Below are 24016 nucleotides of genomic sequence, written 5' to 3' on the forward strand. Positions count from 1 at the left end.
ACAGCTGGTAATCTCAGATTGCAGTGTCTAAGAGTTCCAAAGCAATTGTAACATCAAAGATGCTATTTTCCCAGCTGAAATTGCTTGGACGTATGTTAAAAATACTACATTGCACAGCATCTGGAGAAAACTATAGCCTAAGCTGGTTAAAGGAGCCGAGGTGGAACACAGTGTAAATAATTATTAGTCGACAAGTATTCACTCTTAAATTGCACGAGTGATAAATCTTGCATTCACTGATCAACTGCGTGCATTTTCAACGGAAGTAGTTGACAAATAGATAAACATTGACAGAAATTTAGCTATCAAAGAAGAGTTGACTGATTTTGTGATATTACAAAGTGTTTTCAACCCACGGGAGGCACTAGAAACAGAGTGTGATGAAGAAGAAATGCCTACAATTCACATTTCTTGGCCTGGGGCTCCAGAATCCTTAAACATTTTCATAAAAATTGGTGAGAGCAGCCAAAAGTACAACGCTTCTGACTTTATGAATCGGCACATCATTACCCTTTTTTTTTTTGTAAGTGTTAAATCCAAGAAACAATTTAACATTCCTGCATTGTTCCTGAGGACTCGAAAGCCATCATTGTTGGATACCAGTCCAACATATTCCACATCCTAGATAACGTGAGATATCTGTGCTCTTCCTAAAACCAGTGATGCTAATTAAACTGCGCCAGTTTATTGGTAACAATTTTTATTAATTGCCTTGTTCTGGATCTTTTCAAATCAGTGGTGCTCATTTGTATATATCCATTGTAGATATTTCATTTCATAACTGGTGTATAAAAAATTGTTTACGTACATTGAACTTTTCTGAAACTTTGAGCCTTAAACTGATTTAATAGAGCAGTACATTGTTCTTTAATTGAATTTTGTTTTTATAGAAAAGTAGTACATGCTTTTAATTTTTTGTGTAGTCTATCAAGTTCTTTTTAATAAATAGTAATTGCTTGTTTTTCTGAGTTAAAACAATAGGTTTTCCTTATATCACTTTTTGTAAAATGAGGTTTTTAAAATGTCCTTCATAATCCAGCACATTTGATAATCCAGCATTGACAGACCCCTGAGCATGCTGGATTATCATTGCCCTCCTGTACTCTGTTTTTATTTTACAGTAAAGTTACTATTTTGGTTTCATAATACATCTATCATGTGTGCTCCCCTCGAATCTAAGCCCACATGCACTACGTGATATGTGTCGGTGCAGAACATTTCTCGAGTATACAGTGCGGGTTTCCACAGATGGTTGTTTATATGGGCTTAGGCTGTGACCTGAGGTGTGTTTCTGTGCTTAACATTTAATCTTGTAATGTGGAGAGGTTATTTTTGCTAGTTCACTTTTGATCTAAGATGAGATCAGCAACTCAAACCATTTATTTTTAGCTGCACAGTGGTCAGGTTGTAACATCAAAATCTGGCTTACGGAACATGAGAGCTGTAGCAGATCGTTCATTGGGACCACGGAAGCACAAAATTTCATACTCGGGTACTTTGGTTTTATTGAGTTCTGAACGTTACTATGCTAGAATGTACAGATGCCCCAGAAATTCAAAATACAGAAACAGCTAGGACAGAAAAGGAGGAGATCCATAATTAAACACATTTGGGCATCAGTACTAAATAAAGTGAACTCTGTGATCTTTGGCAGTGGTTTAATTATGCCGCGACACTACTATTGTGTTATCATAGATAAATAGGCTTGCTGAGATCATTGGACAAGTGGACTGGTACTCTTTGATTTTTTTTTTTTTTTTTTTTTTTTTTTTTTCTTCATACTTGCAGGATTTGTAAGTCAGCACCCAAACATCAAATTCCTAAAGCAGTACAACACAATCTTCTTTGAAAATTAGAAGATTTTCAAGTCATTATAACTACAAAACACTTCCAGCAGTAGGTGAATAGAAGTCTTGTGATTGTGAAGTCATTTGTTCGATTATCACTAGTTAATTTCTCAATTTAATATCCCTTTTTCTCTACATATACTAAATGTACAGGGATTAATGATGTATTGTTAGAAAGGTTTTTTAACTGGCTATTGATACTGCGTACTGATTTTGCACTTAAACTTAATAGTTGTGGAAAATTTTTAACATAAGAGTTAACTACAATAGGCAAATGTGCATCACAGATGCCCAGATTCATACCTATAATTTATGATAATTAATCATGAATAAGAGACTTCCTTTTCATATTATCTTATTATAAATACAGTTCAATTGTCTTAAAGTACCCATTACTGGATAATCTGTATACAGCATTGTCATAGATACTAACTGTGACTACTGCGGTAGTCCATTTCATCTGCCTGACCGAGCGAGGTAGCGCAGTGGTTAGCACACTGGACTCCCATTCAGGAGGGCGATGGTTCAAACCCATGTCCGGCCATCCTGATTTAGGTTTTCCATGATTTCCCAAAATCGCTTCAGACAAATGCTGGGATGGTTCATTTGAAAGGGCAAGGCCAACTCCCTTTCCCATCCTTCCTTAATACGATGGGACCGATGACCCACCAACCAAACCAAACTAAACCATCTGCGTGTCGTATAAGTTGACTTTACTAAATGAATATAACTCTCAAAATGACAAACACATTCATCACTGTCACTTTGAATTGTGATTTACCTATTGCTACTGTGCTGTAACATGCTTACTGTAAGTGAAAATGTTTGTGAAGTTAAAGTTATAGGTTATGTTGCCCTGCTGACAGTCCCTGATCTCTCCCCATCATACAAGCTGTGACGAGCATTCCGAATGCAAAACGCATTTCTGGACACATGGAAATGTATATGCAAGGATGTATCATAAATTCTTGATTATTATTTCACATTGCTCAGTTCATTTTTAAAAATGGTTTCACTTCATTTCCACAACTACCCTCATCCCGGTGACTACACTTATTCCAGATACTGTCATTATCATAAAAGTGCAAAAGTTTTGCATGGTTCCCCTAGTAGTAAGTTTTATATTTATTGTGAAATGGAAATGTTAATGGACATCGAGCTCCAATTTTTTAATAAAAAATGACATCGTTTTATTTTTAATTATCTATCACATCAAAATGAGTGTTCAAAATAAATTATAATTTAGTATAAAAATGCCTAACATCAAATAGCAAATGAAATACTTTTTAATTTCCACACACTGAACAGTATTACTGATGTATATAATTGCTAGTAGTGATAATCAAACCAGCGATACCATGCTCACAAGACTTCCACACAATGCATTCAGCTACTAGCAAATATTTTAATATGCTCCAATTTCTTATGACTAACAATGCTCGAAACGCTCCGAATCTTCAAAGGTAGGTCATCCCTGCCTCCCCCACCATCACCACCAGACTGCTTTAGGAAAATTAGGTCTGGGCACTGACCTTCAAATTCTGCAAGTATGAAGAAAACGGAAGAGGGCAAGCAGTCTTTAAGGTCCCCTCGCGAGTTCGAAAAGAACTAATGAAGTCTGTATGACCCTTCAAGATGACTACGGAAATATGCTCGTTTGAGATCAATTTTTACCACATTTCTGAAGCGTCTGTCCGCAAATCATAGATGGAACTTTGAAAATTTTCAGGTCCTCAGCGAGCTGTGGCAACATCTCAGTCGAAGAGGTGGGCGCGAAGGAAGAAAACACGCCGTCGGAGGATTTCATGATTGCAGTAGTGATAGAATTGCAGGTAGCGAGATGTGGAACACACGACCAAGGCCGCTGAGCAGGTGTTTTTATGCACTAAGTCTTATTTGAGGTGTTAGTCGGCAATAGCTGACTAACGGACAGAAAAGTTGTTTTGTACAGAAATAAACATCAGAAAATATTTTATGATTACTTCATTTGTGTTACTGATTTCAGTGTAACAATTTAAAGTGGTGAGAAAAATATAAATACTTTTCAAGTTTGACCACTTTGTTATAAAAAGTGTTATATTTTGCTCCACATTTGCAGCAGGATTCCAGAAAACAAATAATGCCAGCAGCAACAACTCTAGGTCTAATGACACGCATGATCTTCTTAAAAGGAACTTGACAAACTGGATACACATTGGTGCGATAACTTAGGATTGCCAGCAAATGACTACTAAGAACATTTATCAAGGCTGTCCAGAAAGTGACCTCAGGTTGATGTAGCATGGGAAAAATGGGAGGGAGGGTGAGGGCCAGGGGCAGGGGCAGAACAGCTGTGCAGGTAGGGCAGTCAGCTTAAGATGCGATAGTGAGGAAGCCACTGCTTTTTGTTTGCCTTCTAATATGATTTCTAGTGGCAAAAAATTTCTAAATCTCTTGAAATTAATTATGAAATTTGTGCTACGTAGAGGCTGAATTTGATGAGCTGATATGTAGCGGTAGTAGTTTCATTCATCCTTTGATGACTTTTTTTTATAATACATCTTGAAATTAGTTAAAAGATTATATGCTGGGGCATTTACAGACATACTGGTCTAATTTTTCCAGAATGGGTCAAGTAGTCAGCTGTGTGGCCTTATACGAGGACAGTTTGACATGTCTGGTAAATTTCATTGAAAGAAATGAACATTTTTGTTGTGCCTTCATGGTTGGTAAGCTGGATTATTTCAAGGGTTGTATAAAGAATTTCAACAATGTACAGTGTACAGCTCATTGTTGACAGCTGTCTGGATTGTTCAGTGTGTTGACTGCGACTGAAAATGGAGAAAATCGAGTTTTGTGGTGTTATCAAACATTTTCATTTGAAGGGTTGGACTGCCGCACAAGTCAAAACAGAACTGGGTGAACTTCTCACGGTCTCTGCACCATCACTGAAGACTGTTTACTTTTGTATTTATGAATGTAAACGTGGTCAGACAAGCACCGAAACAAAGCGTGCTCTGGCTCTCCTGTTGAAGTTACCACAAAGGAAACCACTGATAAAATCCACGATATGGTAATGCGGAATTGCTGAATAAAAATTCGTGAGATTTCTGATACTGTAGGCATCTCAACTGAGTGAGTGCTTAATATACAGCATGGAGAGTTGGCTACAAAGAAGCTTTGTGCGAGGTGGGTGCCGCGATTGCTCACCCAGAAAAAAAAAAGGTCAATGTGTCTCCATAATGAGTGATATCTTGAGCTCAGAAAAAAGATAAGATGTTGGTATATGAATTGCACTTAATTATTTCTTGGTAGATTTAAGTCTAGACTTGTTGTTCCATGGCAGCGAATAGAGCTTTTTATGCAGTAATTATCAAGGTTATTGTTGATGTGGATGGCTACGGTAATTGGTGAATGCACTGACATGGTGAAGTAAAAATCCGTAATGGTTTAAACAGATGTTTTTAAATGAGATCAGTTATTATTTTTTGTTATTATTCTTATCGGCCTAGTCTGTTGTCAACAGCATCTTTCGTTTGAGAGAGGAAGGACAAAAGTTTGTGAAGATGAGAGAAGTGGCAGTCCATTTGCAGTCAGTGATAAACTGGTACAAAAATTTGCCAAAATTGCCATTTCATAATACCTCACCTGTTTTACACCTTCTGTGGATTTCTCGAGTATTCTGCAAAGCAGTGTTACTAAATAATTAGCATACCGCAACTCCTGCACTTCCACATGCTATTCCTTGGTATTTTTTTTTTTCCAAGTTAGTCAGGCCATTAACTCTGAAATGTGGCAGCAGGCAGCTGCACGGCATGCAAGAAGGATTTCTGACATTCCTATGTATCACGTGAACACTAGATGCTTTCACTGGGAGAGGTGGTGATCGGTAACATGAAGTCATTTCTGATGAGTGGCAGCGTGCTCCAAATGTAGAAAAATGTAAATTAATGCAGACTATTAAGAAAACAATCCCATAGGCCTGATGTTCGAAAACAGCATTAGTAAGTATTCCGCACGGTGTAGTCATGTCACTTAAATGTCTAGGCACGACATTGCAAAGCAGTATGAAATGGAATGAGCAGCTAAGGACAGTTGTAGGGAAGGCAGTTGGCAGACTTCTGTTTATTGGGTGAACTTTTAGAGAAGTGTACCTAATCTGTAAAGCAAACCACATATAGAATACTAGTGCAACCCATCCTTGAATACTGCTCGAGTGTTTGGAATCCCTATCAATTCGAATTAAAGAAAGACGTCAAAGCAATTCAGAGGCGAGCTGCTAGATTTGTTACCAGTAGGTTTGAACAAGCCACGAGTATTACAAAGATACTTCACGAATCCTAAAGGGAATCCCTGAAGGGAAGATGACGTTCTTTTTGTGAAACACTATTGAAAAAATTCAGAGAACCAGCATTTGAAGTGGACTACAGAACAATTCTTCTGCCACTGACATACGTTTGGTGTAAAGACCATGAAGATAAGAGAAATCAGAGCTCATAGAGAGGCATATAGACTGTTGCTTCTCCCTCACTCTGTAAGCGAGAGGGAACAGGAAAGGAGGTCGCAAACAATAGTACAGAGTAGCTACACCGTGCACTGTACGTGGGTTGCGAGTGTATGCATATGCAAGAAACCAAGAGGCAAGCTTCTGTAGGAGAGCTGATGACTTTCGTGATATGGAAGGTCCACTGCTGATTCATTACTCTCCTTTAGTTCAAACAGAGGATGATGACACTACTACGAGATCAGAAACCCAAAATCAAAGTGAAGAGCAGAGAAAAAAATTTCAAATGTGTCATTTTCCTGGGAAAGGAATCTATTGCACACAAAAGCTCTGCTCCGAGCTGCTGTAGCTCACGGCACACAGTCCTGACCTGACTCCAAATGACTGTCACCTTCCCGGTCCGTCAAAGAAGCTCCTGCGAGAATCCGAGCTCTGTGCCGGGTCAGCATTCGGAAGCTCCTCAGGAGGTGGACTGAGCTTTAATGGAATTTCTGATACACAATTTCTTTGTGTAAACATACATGTACTTTTCAACACTAATCTTTGTACAGTGGTACCATAATTACTTCGTGAAAGAAAGGAATTAATGAAAACAATTTCATTTAACAAAACTGATTGTTCATAAAGTACACAACTTTTAGTTTATTAGTCTTCAGTATGAGCTGGAATGGTGCCTGTTGTATACAACAAAAAATCCTTAGCATTAGAGTCGCCACTACTGTAGGTAAGTAATATTAATTTGTTTTTAATGAAAACTCACATACTGTATTATTAACTGTTAAAAATATTCATCGTACAAAATCTGGCCAAAAAAGGTTCTGCCTTTAAGGAAACAGTTTATTTAAAAGATGTCCATGTTCTCTGCTGAAATGGATGTCATATGTGAAATTATTCATATTCATCTGTTGTTACTGGAATTGCCATATGACATAAATTGTAACAAGAGCTAAAATGGAATGCGCTGTCGAGGTGATGCGTAAGTGATGGTGGCTGCGACCACACGGACAGTGTCAGTTTAATTGGAACAGTACTGCACAGATGCTGACAAGTCAGTTAGAAGAAGTCATCAGATGGTGAAGGAATAACTTTAATATTGTGTATTTCTGGATAACCCGTCATCAGTATCAGATAATCAATGTGTACAGATGCTCTGAACTTGTATGTTACACACGCAACTGTCACAGGCAGTTATGTAAAATACAAGTTCAGTTCATCTGTACAACTCAATGCATCTTATACCTGCTGATGAGTTATATCAAAATGCGTAATATTAAAATACTTCATTCGTCGTCTGACGGTGTTTCACTAAGTGACCTATTCAGCTTTTGTGCATTGCTGTTCCAATTATATAATACATTCACACACTTCTTGTACGACTTCTTGTCACATCACCAGTCTTAGTTTAGTTCTATCTTACTCCTGGTCTCAATTGTCATATTTTGTATTGCATTGTGATGTCAAAGATTGGATTTAGATTTATCAGCAAAGTGGAATTGATGATTGTGAAAAATTCTAAATTTGTCAGTTAACCAGGAAAGAATAAATTGGTAGGGATATAGCAATACTGTCAAATTATTATTTTTATTCAGCACAGAAGATAAATATTCTTGTTCTGATGATATCCGATTAATTTCTGGTGTGTAGTGATGTGTTTAGGGTTCATGTACTAACAAAATCACCTGCCAAATGGCACTGCAGTCTATGTTTTCGCAAAAGTCTGTTAATTACTAGACAAAACAATTGGATATTTATGTTACAGAGTTCACACAAGACAAAGGAGATTAATTAGAGTAACTAACTATGTTACTTGCAATGTTGTTTTCCAAAATAACAACTTTCTTTCTAAAAAAAAAATAGCTTGTATTATTTTTGACTTGCCCTCTTATACCTGTAAGGACCGAGAGCAGCTCTCTGCAAACCTTTAATATATTATAAGCAAGTTGTGGAAGCTCTTTTCAATACACAAGTCGTTTGCTGTATTTAATGGATGATTTATACATGATACCTCACACAAAGTGCTCACCAACTTCCCAAGCACAGGGAAAAATTTATCTAAAAACAAAGATGATGTAACTTACCAAACGAAAGCGTTGGTATGTTGATAGAGACACAAACACACACACAAAATTCAAGCTTTCGCAACCCACGGTTGCTTCATCAGGAAAGAGGGAAGGAGAGGGAAAGACGAAAGGATGTGGGTTTTAAGGGAGAGGGTAAGGAGTCATTCCAATCCCAGGAGCGGAAAGACTTACCTTAGGGGGGGAAAAGGACAGGTATACACACTCGCGCGCATTGCATTGACTGCAAAACTACGTTCGTGATGAACACTAACCTGTTGATGCTACGCACTGATGTGCTTGATGCTAGTACTGTAGAGCAATGAGTCGCATGTCAAGACAAGCACCGAAGTCAACGTTACCTTCCTTCAAGTGGGCCAACTGGCGGTGAATCGAGGAAGTACAGTATGACGAAACTATGTTGTTGGTAGTAGCTTACCTGCACTCCTATTTTTTTATTCATTATTAAACCTACTCCTGCATTACCCTATTTGATTTTGTATTTATATCCCTGTATTCACCTGACCAAAAGTCTTGTCCCTCCTACCACTGAACTTCACTATATCTAACTTTAACCTATCCATTTCCCGTTTTAAATTTTCTAACCAACCTGCCCGATTAAGGGATCTGACATTCCGCACTCCGATCCGTACAACGCCAGTTTTCTTTCTCCTGATAACGACGCCCTCCTGAGTAGTCCCCGCCCGGAGATCCGAATGGGGGACTATTTTACCTCCGGAATATTTTACCCAAGAGGACGTCGTCGTCATTTAACCATACAGTAAAGCTGCATGCCCTCGGGAAAAAATATGGCTGTAGTTTCCCCTTGCTTTCAGCTGTTCGCAGTACCAGCACAGCAAGGCCATTTTGGTTAGTGTTACACGGCCAGATCAGCCAATCATCCAGACTGTTGCCCTCCAACTACTGAAAAGGCTGCTGCCCCTCTTGAGGAACCACACATTTGTCTGGCCTCTCAACAGATACCCCTCCATTGTGGTTGCACCTACGGTACGGCCATCTGTATCACTGAGGCATGCAAGCCTACCCACCAATGGCAAGGTCCGTGGTTCATGGGGGGAGGTTATGAAAGTTAGTTTTGGTTATTTAGAGTAGAGATCAGTAGACTTATTTCACTTATGTACATTTTATAGACAACACACGTCTTTCCACATCTCTGTCGACTCTTCTTTTTTCCTTTATTGTCATTTTGAAACCTGATATAAGGCAGGCCGGCAGCTGCAAGACTACACCGCTCTTCGGCCACAGAATACATTCAGTTACAATTGGAGACGTCGAAAAACGAAACACGGTGGATAGACAACAGTAGATACACAAATTTAAAATACATGAAGTCGTTAACAGGTGCAGCGTCCAAATAAAAACGTTCAGCACTCTGACACTAACAGAGACGACAGAAATGGCGCATGTGAACGAAGGAGCACAATGACGAAACACTGAATCCCTAACACGACGACACACACAAACAATGGCGACGATCTCCGGCGCGCGAATGTTGACTGTACGTGTACGAGTCGGGGAACCTGCCGAAAGGGGAAAAGGTGGGGGAGGAGGGAGAGGGGAGGGTGCAGATGCCAGGGGCAGAGAAGGGAGGAGGAGGAAAGAAGGTATGGGGGTAGGGGAAGCCCAGGGGGAGGAGGGAGGGAGAAGGGAGAGGGTGCCCTAGGGAAAAAGCACGGGGGGGGGGGGGGGGGATCAAAGTTGGTAGAAGGGGTAGATGGAGGGAATGAGGGCATCATCAGGGAGTGAGAGTTAGTGGAAGCCACCTTGGGTGAGGGTATGGAGAGTGGAGAGATGGAGAGCAGGTGGGACGTGGGAATACAAGCGCAGACTGGGGTGGTAGAGGATGGGAGAGACAAGCAGGTGAGGGGGATCAAGTTTACAGGAGGTGTAGAGGATCCATATCCATTCGAGGAAAAAGAGGAGGTCATACAGGATCTGCGTGGGAGAGGGGAGACGGATGCGATAGGCGAGGCGAAGCAGTGTGTATGGCGTTCTAGGACTTGATGGGATTTATAAAAGGTAGGAGGGGCAGAGATCGAGGTAAGGTGGGTGCAGCATAGGATGGCAGATGAGGGATTTATAGGTGTGGAAGATGGTGGGGGGTTGGGTCCAGACCCCATGTGCGGCCAGAAAGGAGCTTGAGGAGACAGAGTCGGAAGCGTGCCTTGGCTTGGATTATCCAGAGATGGGGGGTCCAGGAGAGGTGACGATCAAGGGTGACGCCAAGATACTTGAGGGTGACAGGACGGCCATAAATGGTGATATAGAAGTCGAGGAAACGGAAGGAAGGAGTGATTTTGCCTACAATGATCGCCTGGGTCTTGGGAGGAGTGATCTTCAGCAACCACTGGTTGCACCATATCGTGAGCCGGTTAAGATAGGACTGGAGAAGGTGTTGGGAACATTGCAGGCTGGGCGCGAGGGCAAAGAAGGTGGTGTTGATTGTGTACTGGAGAAGGTGGATGGAGGTGAAGGTGGTGGCATGTTCGCTGTGTACAGAAGGTAAAAAAGAGGGAAGAGGACGAAACCCTGGGGCACACCGGTGGAGGGGTAGAATGTGTAGGAATCCGTGTTATGGATGGTGACATAGGAAGGACGTTGGGAAAGAATGGACCCGATCACATGGACATAGTTGCTAGGAAGGGCAAAGGTTTGGAGCTTGAATAGGAGGCTGGAATGCCATACACTGTCTTACGCACGCTCGAGGTCGATGGAGAGGAAGATGACGGAGCAGTGGGAGTTGAGGTAAAAAAAAAAATGGCTCTGAGCACTATGGGACTCAACTGCTGAGGTCATTAGTCCCCTAGAACTTAGAACTAGTTAAACCTAACTAACCTAAGGACATCACAAACATCCATGCCCGAGGCAGGATTCGAACCTGCGACCGTAGCGGTCTTGCGGTTCCAGACCGCAGCGCCTTTAACCGCACGGCCACTTCGGCTGGCGGAGTTGAGCTGTTCGGAGAGGAAATGAGTGAGGTGAAGGAGAAGGTCATCGGCAGAGAAGGATGGTCAAAAGCCACACTAGGTAGCAGTAAGGAGGTGGTGCTGGTGGAGATGCTGGTGGATGCGGCAGGTAAGGATTGATTCCAGGTCCTTGCTGAAGATTGAGGTAAGGCTGAATGGATGGTAGGAGGAGACAGCAGATGGCGGTTTGTTGGGTTTGAGAACATCAGGATCTGGGAGGTTTTCCACAGGTCGGAGTAGTAGCTAGTGGAAAAGATCACATTATATAGCCTGACCAGGGTGGAGAGGAAGAAGGCAGAAGGTTCAAGGAGGTGGCAATAGGTAACACAACCTTGACTGAAAGTGGTGTTGCATTTCGTTTGGAGTGAATTGATGATATCCTGAGTAGTGATGGGGGCATTGAGTTCGTTGGGTGTAATGTTGTGTAAGTACTGGAAGCCAGGAGTGACTGGAGGGACAATGGTGTCAGTTCGATCGTGGACATCTGGGTAGAAGGAGTAATCGAACTGGGGATCGTCAGGGAGGGTAAAGATATTGGAGAAGGAGGAAGCAAATTGATTGTCCTTACTAAGGTTGTCAGGGAAGGGTTGGTCATCCTGATCGAGAGGGTAGTAGGGCGGGGGGGGGGGGGGGGGGGTTAGATCTGGTAAGGCAGCATAAGGCTGACCAGTACTTGGACGAGTTGATAGGAAGGATAGCATTAAGATGGGTGCATGTCTGTCACCAGTCCCAGTGTTTCTTAGCTGCGAGCAAGTTTCTGACGTGTCATCGTAGTTGCCGGTGGTGTCTTGGTGTGTCCGGATCACTCGTGTGAAGGAAAGCACGGTATTTGATGGTGGGATTCACGGACAAGAAGGAGGAGGGTGGCCTGTGGGGGTAAACTGGGACGGTGCGGGTGGATGGCGACAGTAGGGACGTGGGCCTCCACGGCCTCAAACAAGGTCTGCTAGAGAAAGGTGGTGGCGTGGATAGCATCACCAGGTTGGTGGTAGGTGAGGGGGTGGCTATCGACAGGCTGTGACTCCTGCAATGTTGGAACGTATGGACACACTCATTTGAGGTGATCGACGGATCAAAATCGAACACTTCGCTGGACAACTGGACATGTCTGCTTCTAGTGTTGTCCACCAGTTAGTGTTCCCAGAGGTGTGTGTGTGTGTGTTTGCTGGTTTCCTCACTGCCAAACAGAAGACCAATCAATAGCCAATGGCCTAATGAAGGCTGCACTGCATGGGAAGCAGTGCGTGGGTGATGGGGAGGTTACTGACGCAGCAGGAAGTTCGTTCCGATGTCGACCAGTAGAGTGGTACCGTGCTGGCATACTGGACCTCGCAGTAAGGTGCCCCATTGAAAGAAAATCATGTTCAAAAGTTTTGTATCCAGAAGAGTGAGGAATAGCACGGGGTTTGGGAATCGAAAATAAGAATCTGTTTTCAGGAAAAAGAAATGTGTTTCGATATGTATTGAGTGACCCTCGTCTATGACAAGTGATATGTTACTAGAGCCTATACTTAACAGACATTCAGCAAACAAATACGCTACTGACCTGTCTGACGAATGGTGAGCCTTGTAACCGCTCTTTAGAGAGTGGCTATACGGAAACGAATATTAGATTAAATTCTGTAATACGAAATGACATACGAGCCAAAAATCGGTAGTAGTATTTCGAAGTAATAGTCAGCTAAAATCTTACAAAGAGTAGGTATTCGAAATAGAGTAACGTGAAGTAGTACAAAGGGAATCCAAGGAAGACATAAGAGAGCTGCATTTTGTTTAGAATGTAATATATAAACCAATGCACAGCATTTCTAGCTCTTTTAAGTCTTTGTTTTCAATGGTGCATGTTCGCAGTCTTCTGTGGTAGGTGGAAGTTAGGGATTATAAACCTAATTAAATATCATTCTCATAACAGGATTAGACATTGGAGTGGTGGAGAGTAGATTATTTTGAGATGTTGGGCAGAAAATAATTGAAATGATAAATCGAACCCTAGCTGCAAACACGCGTTTGCATACTTAATTTGGGACACGCCTGTTTGGAGCTAGCGTGTCTAATTATTCTCGAGAAGTTGCACGGTCATCAATGGTATCTCTTCTTTCGGGAACAGATACTACCTACATATATAGAAAATAGGTGGACCTTATCGTACTAATATCTTTGCCGATCGTTGTCAACGTGATTCGGGAAATAAACGAGACATGAGATATAGTCCTCGTGAAAACACTAAATTTGTGCTGAACAGACATTGAAAGAACTCGAACGTATAACTAATACCGTGTCACGAGGATTAAGAAGCTTAGACATTGCAAAATCAGAGACATATTTGTGATTTATCAGATATTAAAGGTAAAGGACAGTTTCATGGGAAATCATATCTTTGGTGATAGTAACGCGAAGGAATGTGGTACGGACTGACAGTTATTATACCGAAACGACACACACTAGGATCAACTCATCCATCGATTCTCCGGGTCTAGTTTAGCAGGGGATACAACCCGTCGGCTTTGACCAATGACGTTAGAATTGGCCAGAGAGCATGTATTGCAAAGATGAAAGAGCTGAGAAGAATGTTCAGAAACAAAGGAATGTAAGAGAGAAAAACTGTACTTCACATATATAAGGGCCAGACGCATTTTCACGTTAACGATATCGCGTGTTTGTATATTAGTATTTCTCCGCAAAATACAATGAAATGAAATGAATGAAATATATTACTAGCAAAGAATACATCGCGTTACATGTATGTCAATTGTATCTCGAAACTCTTTAGAACTGTATTGCTTAAGTGCAGTACAGGATACAAGTTCAGCGTACGTCGATTTCTTAGTTTCAACTAGCATTGCTGTCCTGTTGTTCACTTGAACTATGTATCCCCTGCTTCACTAAACCGTAGAGGAAACACCGGATACAAATTAAAAGCTCACTCGAAGTGTGTTGCTTAAGTACAGTACGGAATATGAGTTTGTCGTAAGTCGATTTCTTCGTTTTCACTAGCATTACTGTCCTGTTCTTCACTTGAACGATATATCCTCCGCTTCAGTAAACGATAAGTGGAACACGGGATAAAAATTTTAGATGTGTTGATTATTTCGTCTCTGCTGTTACTAACAGTCCTTTCTTACGTACATATCAGTACTACTGATGACGGAAGGACCTACGTATGTCATATATGTATACCAGACTTCCGTTGACCTCTGTATATGTACACTGGCAACGAAAAGGTGGAAATAGACGTAAGTTACATTTGCAACCTGTACCATAACTGAACTACACGGAGACAAGAAGATGACACTTGTAGAATTTGTATCCCGTACTTCACTATGGGGTACAGTTTTCTTGTTGCCTTGGACGCTAATAGTAGATGGCTCTGAGCACTATGGGACTTAACAGCTGTGGTCATCAGTCCCCTAGAACTTAGAACTACTTAAACCTAACTAACCTAAGGATATCACACACATCCATGTCCGAGGCAGGATTCGAACCTGCGACCGTAGCAGTCGCGCTGTTCCGGACTGCGCGCCTAGAACCGCGAGACCACCGCGGTCGGCCGCTAATAGTATCCCATTCGTTACTTGAGCTATATAGCTATACGCAACATTTGTATCTTGCTCGCCAATTGACCGTATATAGTGTCGGTGTAAAGGCGAAGTGAAGGACGGGATACAAATTTCAGTTGTGTCAGGGGTTTCGCCTGTGATATAGCAAGTACACATTCGAAAATGTCGTACTGATGCTAGTGCTGGGAAACGAAAGAAGGTCGACAGCTGACAAATTTCTATTACGAACTTAACAACACGAAAATACACATATTTGTGGAATAATACAGTGAAATATGTCAAAATAGTGAAATACAGTGAAAGAAGCAAATGGAAAAGTGAACTTACCGTGTGCATGGAAATATTGAGGAATAACCGAAGCTCGCCTAAACAGACAGTAACGAAAATTACATAACTACAAACAGACAAATCCATTCCTATAAAAGAAAATAAGACAGTATAAATTGTTCTACAATAACAAACTAATACTCCAAATTACCTCAATGTCATTGCGAATAATTTTAATGTACAATGATAGCGCTTATCCGGAACACAGAACTGTTTTATTATCAATGCCTCGAAGTGAAGACATTACTATCTATGACTAATGTATGACGTCATTGGTCAAAGCCTTCGGGTTGTATCCCCTGCTTCACTAGACCCGATTCTACAGTGCCATTTCTCATTAATTTAAGAAGTGAATAGTGTCAATAAAACAGAATATATACGAGACTTTCTCTATGTTTTACAAATTCCAAAAATCAGTTAGTACATAGACAATTAAATCTGTGAACATTCAAGTGTTATGAGAAAAGCTGATCAACCTGTTACAAATGGATAATAGGTTATAACGAAGACATATTGACAATAAAGGTAACTAAATCAGATTATTTTGGGGAACAAACATTAGAAAGATGTTTTATGCCCGACCCACACGGGAGGGACTGGTTCTCAACTAGGATGGGACAATATATGTACACAAACTTGAGATCAGCTCCGCTGCCGAAGGCGGAAGTGTGGAAGCGATATCAGTGCAGTTGCGACGACGGTGGGTGAGCGGGCCTAGCCTCCTAACCTCTATGTAACTCCTGATCCTACATCCATTCGAATCTGCTTGCCTTTGTTAAGCCCTGGCGTCCCTCTACAATTTCGGCTCCATTATCAGACTGACGATCCTTTGATACCTCAGAACATGTCCTGTCAATCGAATCTATTTTTTTTAGACAAGTTGTGCCGAAGTTTCATTCTCCCCAGTTAGCATCAGTATGTTCTAATTACTTATGTGATCTACATATCTAGTCTTTCATATCCTTCTGTAGCGTCACTTTCAAAATCATCCCTTGTCTTCTCGTCATAACGTTTCATTTACATATAACGCTACACTCCATGCAAATATCTTCGTGAAATACTTCCGCGCATTTAAATTTATAATCAATGTCAGCAAGCGTTTCCTTTTCAGAAACACTTTTCTCGCTATTGCCAGTCTGCATTTTATGCCCTCTGTGCTTCTGTTGTCTCAGCTACTGCTTCCCATTCGAGTCCTTGAACTCCTACAACTCTAGTCCAGTTTCTGTACTATTTAAAGAAAATCTTGTGTCCCTCTGTTTTACCACTGATTTGTCTAGAGCTTACTTTAAATGTAGAAGTCCTAAAGACGTAGGTCTGTTTCTCTTCTGTCTATCTACTGAGATAAGTGGAAGGATCAGTACTGTCTCTCGTGTTCAGATTTATCTCAGGTATGAAAATTGTGCTCAAGTTCGATTGTATAGCGCCCCTCGCCAATATACTCCCACCCTACAGCTTCCAGCTTTCACTTCCATGCGCACTTCTGGCATGCCAACTAAGCTCTTGATATTTGCACCGTTACATTTCTTCGCCCGAAAGCTTTTCTAATTTTAATTTTCCTATCTACGGCATTTATCTTCCCCAGGTGCAAAATCGCAAAGCAAGAAGGGTAAGAGGAAACTTTAAGACTGTTGAATTCTCCTAGTTATTCGTGATTTGCAGTTTTGCACTTTCGGTCCAAGTCATCTTTATAGTCTTCTGTGTTCCGTATTACTTCGTTTTAGTATCTTCCCGTGTTGTCAGTTAAATTCAGTACACTGTGTGTTGCCTGAGGATGTCTGTTGCGCCGTTTTTCCATTTTCTACTTCTGCTGTCTTCACTACTTGTCTCCAAGGAGCCCATTCGTCTCGTAGTGTATTCCTTCCTGTGTTTCTGTCAATCGTTGCCAAATGATCCATTTAAGGGTATCGACAACTTATTCACGTTGCAGCACTTTAATTTATTACCTTTTGCTATCTCTGTGGTTATATTTTACACTTTATAACAAATTATCGTCAGTCAACATCTGCACGTGCAATACAATTTAAAATCTGGTTTCGAAAACTCTGTTCCACGTATACATCCCTTTTCATGAATCTTAAGCAAATTTTAGCGATGATGAAATTACGCTCAGTGCAAAAATCTGCAACTTGCCTTCCGCTCTTATTCCTTATCCCGAGCCCATGTTGTACTGTTTTCTCTTCCGGTCTGTGCTGCAGAATTCCAGTCTCTCATTACATTTTAAATTTTTCTGTTCCTTAACTATCTGAATGTTACCTTCGTTGTGACAACGTTAATGTCAATTTATAGATGGAGCTGAGTATGGTCATAGTAGTTCATTGATTGATTGAAAGCGATAAGAATATATGATCTTAATATCGCAAACACTGAGGATCAACTGTAATTCCTCTTCAATAATAAATCCATGTCTGCTGTATAAAAGGTAATGTATTATCATTCTAGTGACCTGTATTTAGGTACTGCAACTGTCAATATTGACAGTTAAAATTAGAGCCAGAGAACGTTTCTGTTCTGTTGTCATTAGTTTCCCAAATGTTATCCACCACATAATGAGACCGTGAACATCATGGGCTGTAGTTCTTCCAGTCTCTTCACGGTGAAAAAAGTGAACATGAATCGTGAAAGACATGGAAGAGTATATCGCAAACAAAGCAGCCATTGGCTGCCGCTAGCGTCTGCCGCTTCCAGTTGGGAACGCCAATTCCTGCAGCAACCGCGCCACCGCGAAAAACGATTGCCGCTGTCGTTCAGCTACCGCGCTGCCATCTGTTGGTGACGTCAAACGAAAGCTTCGTGGCCGCGTCGCCGTTCGCTAATAGCCTATTGTGGCAGTAGAGTTTACTACCGCAGTTTAAAGTTTCATGATAGAATAGTGGAACTACAGCTCATCCGAACGGCTATGCGTTTTTAATTATTGGATAACATACATATGAATCATCTTGCACTTGAGCGATTTACGACAAAAACGTCTCACACTCGTTATCTTGTCCCATGATGACTGCTATAAATTTGTCACGTTCGACATGTAGGTTGATCATACAATATCTCCAATCGACTTGAATTTTTGACGGGCTTGACATACAAGTGAATGGATCAAGCTCTATCTATTCAATAAGTGAGTGGCGTAAGTGCAGTGTACTAGTGATGGGCTAAACTGCGATTTTCCGATATCAGTGATTTCTGTGAATGCTACTTTTCAGTATCTGTTATTCTTAACTAGTGATGGGCTAAACTGCGATTTTCCGATATCAGTGATTTCTGTGAATGCTACTTTTCAGTATCTGTTATTCTTAACTGTGATTTGTCGCAGTTAAGAGTCGCAGTTAATGAACCTAAGTCGCGTATCCCTCCGCCACTGCTACTTCTGCTACTTCCGCGATTTCTGCGACTTCTGCTACTTCTGCGACTTCTGCTACTTCTGCGATTTCTGCTACTTCTGCGATTTCTGTGACTTCTGCTACTTCTGCGATTTCTGTGACTTCTGCTACTTCTGCGATTTCTGTGACTCCTGCGATTGCTGCGACGTACCACCGTATGAAAAAGTTACATCTGTCCACACAGAAAATTGCATCTCAACAAACCTGTCATTGGTAAGTATGTTTTACGTTTATTCTTCCGTTGGCTTTAATTTTGTATTAAAGAAACAACTGTGAAAATATTAATAGTGTAATTAATATGTAAGTAGCCGCACAGTATCGTAATAGTTCGTGTTTAGCAAATGAATTCTAACATATTGTTATGTTCATAGGTACCTGAACTACATTTCAGTCACTCAGTAAAGTGATAATTCAAAATATCATTGTCAACAGATCTGAAGAAATTGCCAGTCTTTAGACCGTTTTCGTCAGACGACAGGTTAGTTTCTAAGCGTTTTGATGGACTTAATTACTTCAGTGAGATCGTTCTTGCGAATGTGATATAGCAAATATTAGCAAATGTGATATAGCAAATATTAGCAATCTACTCTGTCAATTATATTGCTAGTAATTAGTGACAGCAAAAATTGTTTAATAATCCTTGTGTTTTTGCAGACGCAGTTCTGACTGATTACTGGTTGCTGTACATATCTATCCACATCAAGGCTGTTGAGAGAGACTCGTGAAGATTCAAGACAGCTCTTAGAGGATTTGCAGTTTAAAAGTGAAATAATTATGAAATAAGTGTATGACTGATTAAAGTGTTTTATTGAAGTTGTTGTGCGATTTTAAAGGAATAATAAATGTTAAATACATTGAGTGAATAATAAAAATCTCATTTTCCACATGTTAAGCCGTCCTATACCCGTAATTTTCCGCCACTTATTTATTGGTAAACACTTGTTGGAGAGTGACATGCCGCCCCCCCCCCCCCCTTTCTCCACAATCTTGGTGTGACACTGACCTGTAACATATCCCGAAGTCTACAATATGCATTTTGAGGCTGTTGATATGAAAGTGGGAAGTACAGATCTTCCAGTTAAATCAGGAATAGCTTAAGTGCATTACTTGAAAGTGACACAGGAAAAGCTTACTTATGTAGGTGGTAGTAGTGTCGGCAAAAAGTTCTTGTGTGTGAAGTTGCCATGTAGAACACCAGGTGTAAAACTTTTCTCCCGAGTCTTGAACTGTGAGGCATTCATATGACTGTTTTCATTTCTCTACACTTATACAGATGTCTGAGTTCTGCTGTGTTAACATTGCAAAGTCCTGTAGGCATGTGGAGTATTAACCAAAACTGTCATATTGGAAGCAGAATCAAACACATTTGTTACGTTACTCGATATTTTCAGGAGAAAAAGGCAATGTCGCTTCTTATTAATATAATACATTCAGAGTCACAGCAGTATTTGACCAACCATAACTGATGCTGAATGTGCATGTCGTCATATAATATGAAGGGCTTATTTCAATAGTGGTACAAGTCCATTACCTACACTTTTCTGTCTATAATGCTTCTGAAATTAGTGATCCAAACAAACATAAATAAAGGCTCATCTCTAGCAAGAAGCCATATGGTGAATATTTCTGGTATCTCAACTGCAGATTTTTCAGCACTCATTTAACTTTACGACTCTATATCTCAAAATTAACAAAAATGGACTTGTACCACTATTGAAATAAGCCCTTCACATGCACACACAGCACATCGATCTCGTGAGGCACAAGGCTCTCATAACGTACATACGTCGGTCAACAGATGACACTAGGAGAAGTATGTTAACTGCCCTTTTTAGTTGCTACTTGCGACTCTTAGTTGCGATTTGTCACAGAAATCGCAATTTGACTCGGTAGCGAATAGCGTAGTATGAACTTTGCTCAACAGATGGCAGTGCTAACTGCGCTTTTTAGTTGCTACTTGTGACTCTTAGTTGCGACTTGTCACGGAAATCGCAGTTAGACTCCATAGCGTATCGCAGAGATGGACGTAGTACGAACTTTGACCCACAGATGGCACTGTTAACCGCGCTTTTTAGTTGCTACTTGCGACTCTTAGTTGCGACTTGTCACGGAAATCGCAGTTAGACTCCATAGCGTACCGCAGAGATGGACGTAGTACGAACTTTGACCCACAGATGGCACTGTTAACCGCGCTTTCTAGTTGCTACTTGCGACTCTTAGTTGCGACTTGTCACGGAAATCGCAGTTAGACTCCATAGCGTACCGCAGAGATGGACGTAGTACGAACTTCGGCCAACAGATGCCACTGTTAACCGCGCTTTTTAGTTGCTACTTGCGACTCTTAGTTGCGACTTGTCACTGAAATCGCAGAAAGCAGTGCTAAATTCGACCAATAGATGGCTCACGTCTTTCAATGTGAAATACTACTTGCGACTGCTAACTGTGACTGAAATCGCAGTTAGATTCTGTAAAGTTGCTACTGTGATATCTGTGACTTCTCAGTCACTGTGATTTCTAACAGATACGCGATTTCCTGCCCACCACTACAGTGTACTACAGTTGGGCAATCTGAGACCCGTAACTGTTTCGTAACAAATAAGACAGTCAAGTGTAATGTTTCGATACGCTGTTTCGAAAGAGTGAATCAGTTTGTGTTTTGTAATCTAATAAACCTACACATTTTATCATCTTGAATGTCAACTGTACAAGTATGCCCATATAAACATAAATCAGGTGCGAGAGCGCAAATGATGTCGCAGAAAGTATGAAACTATCACTTGGGCGTCTTGCCAGTTTCGTATTTCCTGAAGCAAATGCGCTGCTTTCGTGTCGTGTGACTTTCATACTTTTCATTTGGCTGAGGGCAGCCATAGCTGAAGACAGAAGAGCCACCACGAACGCAACTGGAGGTGGGAGCAAACTGCAGAAACAACGGATATGCTACTGGGATTCCCACATTCCGTTAGTATGGGTAATATACACATCCTGCTAATTTCCATGCACACAAAGGGAATCATTGAGGATAATAGGCACAGTGACTATAGACTCACAAATAATTCGAATAAATAACAAAATATAACAGAAAAAATTTTGTCTGTCAAGGTGTTTCGAACCGTTACTATAAATTCACCATGCTTCCCAACCCTTCCCGTTCACCATTACACTATCAGTGATATGTCAGATTGCTTGCAATTATACCTACATCAAATTTATGTATATATCTAATAACTATCATTCTACGCCTTTTTTTATTCAAAATGTTGTAGGCTTACTTGCGTTTCTTAATATGATTCCTGCACGTGACCAGAGAAACGCATGTTATAAAAAAGTGTAATTTAACTGAATGATTTTCACATATTTATTATTTTGAATGTGAATAGTATGCGTTGTTTTATTGTTTGGTTAGTGTTTATAAAGCAGATGTTACGCCATTTCGGAATAGGACAGTCAGATAGAAACGAAGCTTTATTTTTGGATATCTTAAGCTTCATGCTATTGCTTGTCAAAAAAGATTTCGACACTCTTGAAAGTGTTTCACGAAATGGTATGTTGTGTTTCAGTACCTGTGCCGAGCCCGAATCTCGTCCGACACAGAGCGGAATGAAACATCACTGTTTCGATACAATTAGTCCCTTCCAAGCACAGGTGGACTGAAACAACCTTATTTTGAAACAACGATACAGTTTCTGTGTCTGGCTCGAGATCGAATCTGGTCCGGTTATCCGAGACAGGGGCGGAATGAAACGGTGAACCACAGCCGTTCCGAAATACTGAAACTGCTTCACGTATCGATACACTGTATCGAAACATTGAAACAGTGGCCAATACCCACAGGCTTTGATGGGCGTTGTCTTTATATGCGTGAATCAGGTCAATGTATCATGTATACTCGTGAATCAGGATCAGTATGTTAAGTTTTTGAGATGTAAACGTGGCGTCGTGGTCTGTGACATTACTTCTGTTAACACCCGGTTGCTTCGGCGCGATTAGTAGTGGTGCAGGATATGAATACCTTATCCACATCGTCCAGCATCGTACCAAAGTAACACGGCCTTTCATCACAGTATTTACTTACAAGTAGCATCTGGCAGGCGCTGACAAGTAAGTGTGCTAACGAAAGATGCAAAAACCCGTCTGGTTAAGATGGATACCAGTATTCTAGTTACGTATAACTAATTTTTCCGGTATTTCTTTGTTCACGATTATAACAGGTATTTCTACTTTTTACCGATAACCAATTGTGAAATTAATATGTCTGTTTGCCATATCAGTGGTGGTAAAATTTTGCATTTTTAAATAAACAAACTTTTTTTAAAAAACGGGTTTGGCTTATAACAGGTTTGTATCATCTTCCAATGATATTGATTAACTCGTCTTGCAGATCAATACATTAGGGAGCAAGTGTTAATGAACAGATATTAAATGTTGTCCAGTGGATTAATTAATTATTTTTTTGTTAACTACTGTCACGTAAGTGTTACTAAATAATGCTGAATTTTGGCTACTATCTGAATTGTTCATTTGAATTCTTTGTAAGAGCTTTTTTGGTTTTGTCAAAAATCAGTTGCATTCAAATTCCATTTAATTATTAGAGACATATTTGATGAAAAATTGGTTTTTCATTCGATATAATCAAAGGAAAACGATAAAATTTTACACAAAGCATTATTATTTGTCATTTCTATGAAATAATGAAACAGAAAGGAAGTTGTGGCAACACTAATCTTTTAAAAACTTAAATCAGTAAGTAGTCAACCCCTCCTTACTTTTCGAGAAAAGCAGCGGACTGTGGATGGACTAAGTACTCTTTCATTTACCTATTTCATTTGATATAACGATTGTGTGTACCTTGGAACGAATAATGCATAAGAGTCTTAGAATTTTTGAATATTTGTTCGATGTCTACGTTTATTGCTCGAAATGGTAACAATCAAAAATCGAAAGTTCTTTCTGATATTGGTTATTTTGAGCAGTATTGTGTGTCAGGTTAAACTGGAGATGAAAAATACTGGTATAACTGATAAGCAATTGCTTCAGTAATAACCGACATTCCTTGTGCTAACTGCTATTTCTGGCCAGGTGATCCGTCTCAGTGCAACGGAACTCGGATGTTGTCGCCTGTAAAGGGTGAAAACTGATTACTTCTTCGCTGTTTCTTTCAACTAGTTATGCGTTTTCAAATTGGTAAGTGACTAACTTCTGACAGCACATTGGAATTTGCACTCTGTCGTTGTTAAAGCTGTTCCATAACCCTAAATTTTCTGCCAAGAAATTCTTGATGAAGATTCGGTTATACATTGATCATATGCAAATGAAGAGAGAGGGAAGTGCAGATATTCCATTTAAAAGCCGAACTGCAATACTTGGAGACACACGCAAAAAGT

At 40.5% G+C, this 24016-nt stretch overlaps 1 protein-coding gene and 1 long non-coding RNA gene across 4 annotated transcripts in view; both read left to right on the forward strand.

Annotated features, from left to right (window-relative positions):
• Positions 1 to 3901, forward strand: part of LOC126426810 (uncharacterized) — a 188268-nt gene extending 184367 nt beyond the window's left edge. For all 3 annotated transcript variants that reach the window (XM_050088811.1, XM_050088812.1, XM_050088813.1), the window contains one exon: positions 3577 to 3901. In XM_050088811.1, coding sequence (XP_049944768.1) covers positions 3577 to 3656 — 80 coding nt within the window. In that variant the 3' untranslated portion in view covers positions 3657 to 3901. The remainder of the gene's footprint in view (positions 1 to 3576) is intronic.
• A 14818-nt stretch (positions 3902 to 18719) lies between these two features.
• On the forward strand, positions 18720 to 19420 carry LOC126427407 (uncharacterized). The gene is made up of 3 exons (XR_007576669.1): positions 18720 to 18845; positions 19004 to 19110; positions 19287 to 19420. It is a non-coding gene; the product is annotated as an uncharacterized LOC126427407 (long non-coding RNA).
• Positions 19421 to 24016: the final 4596 nt, after the last annotated feature.

Source organism: Schistocerca serialis, chromosome 11 (assembly GCF_023864345.2).
Source record: "Schistocerca serialis cubense isolate TAMUIC-IGC-003099 chromosome 11, iqSchSeri2.2, whole genome shotgun sequence".
NCBI classification, from domain to species: Eukaryota; Metazoa; Arthropoda; class Insecta; order Orthoptera; family Acrididae; genus Schistocerca; species Schistocerca serialis.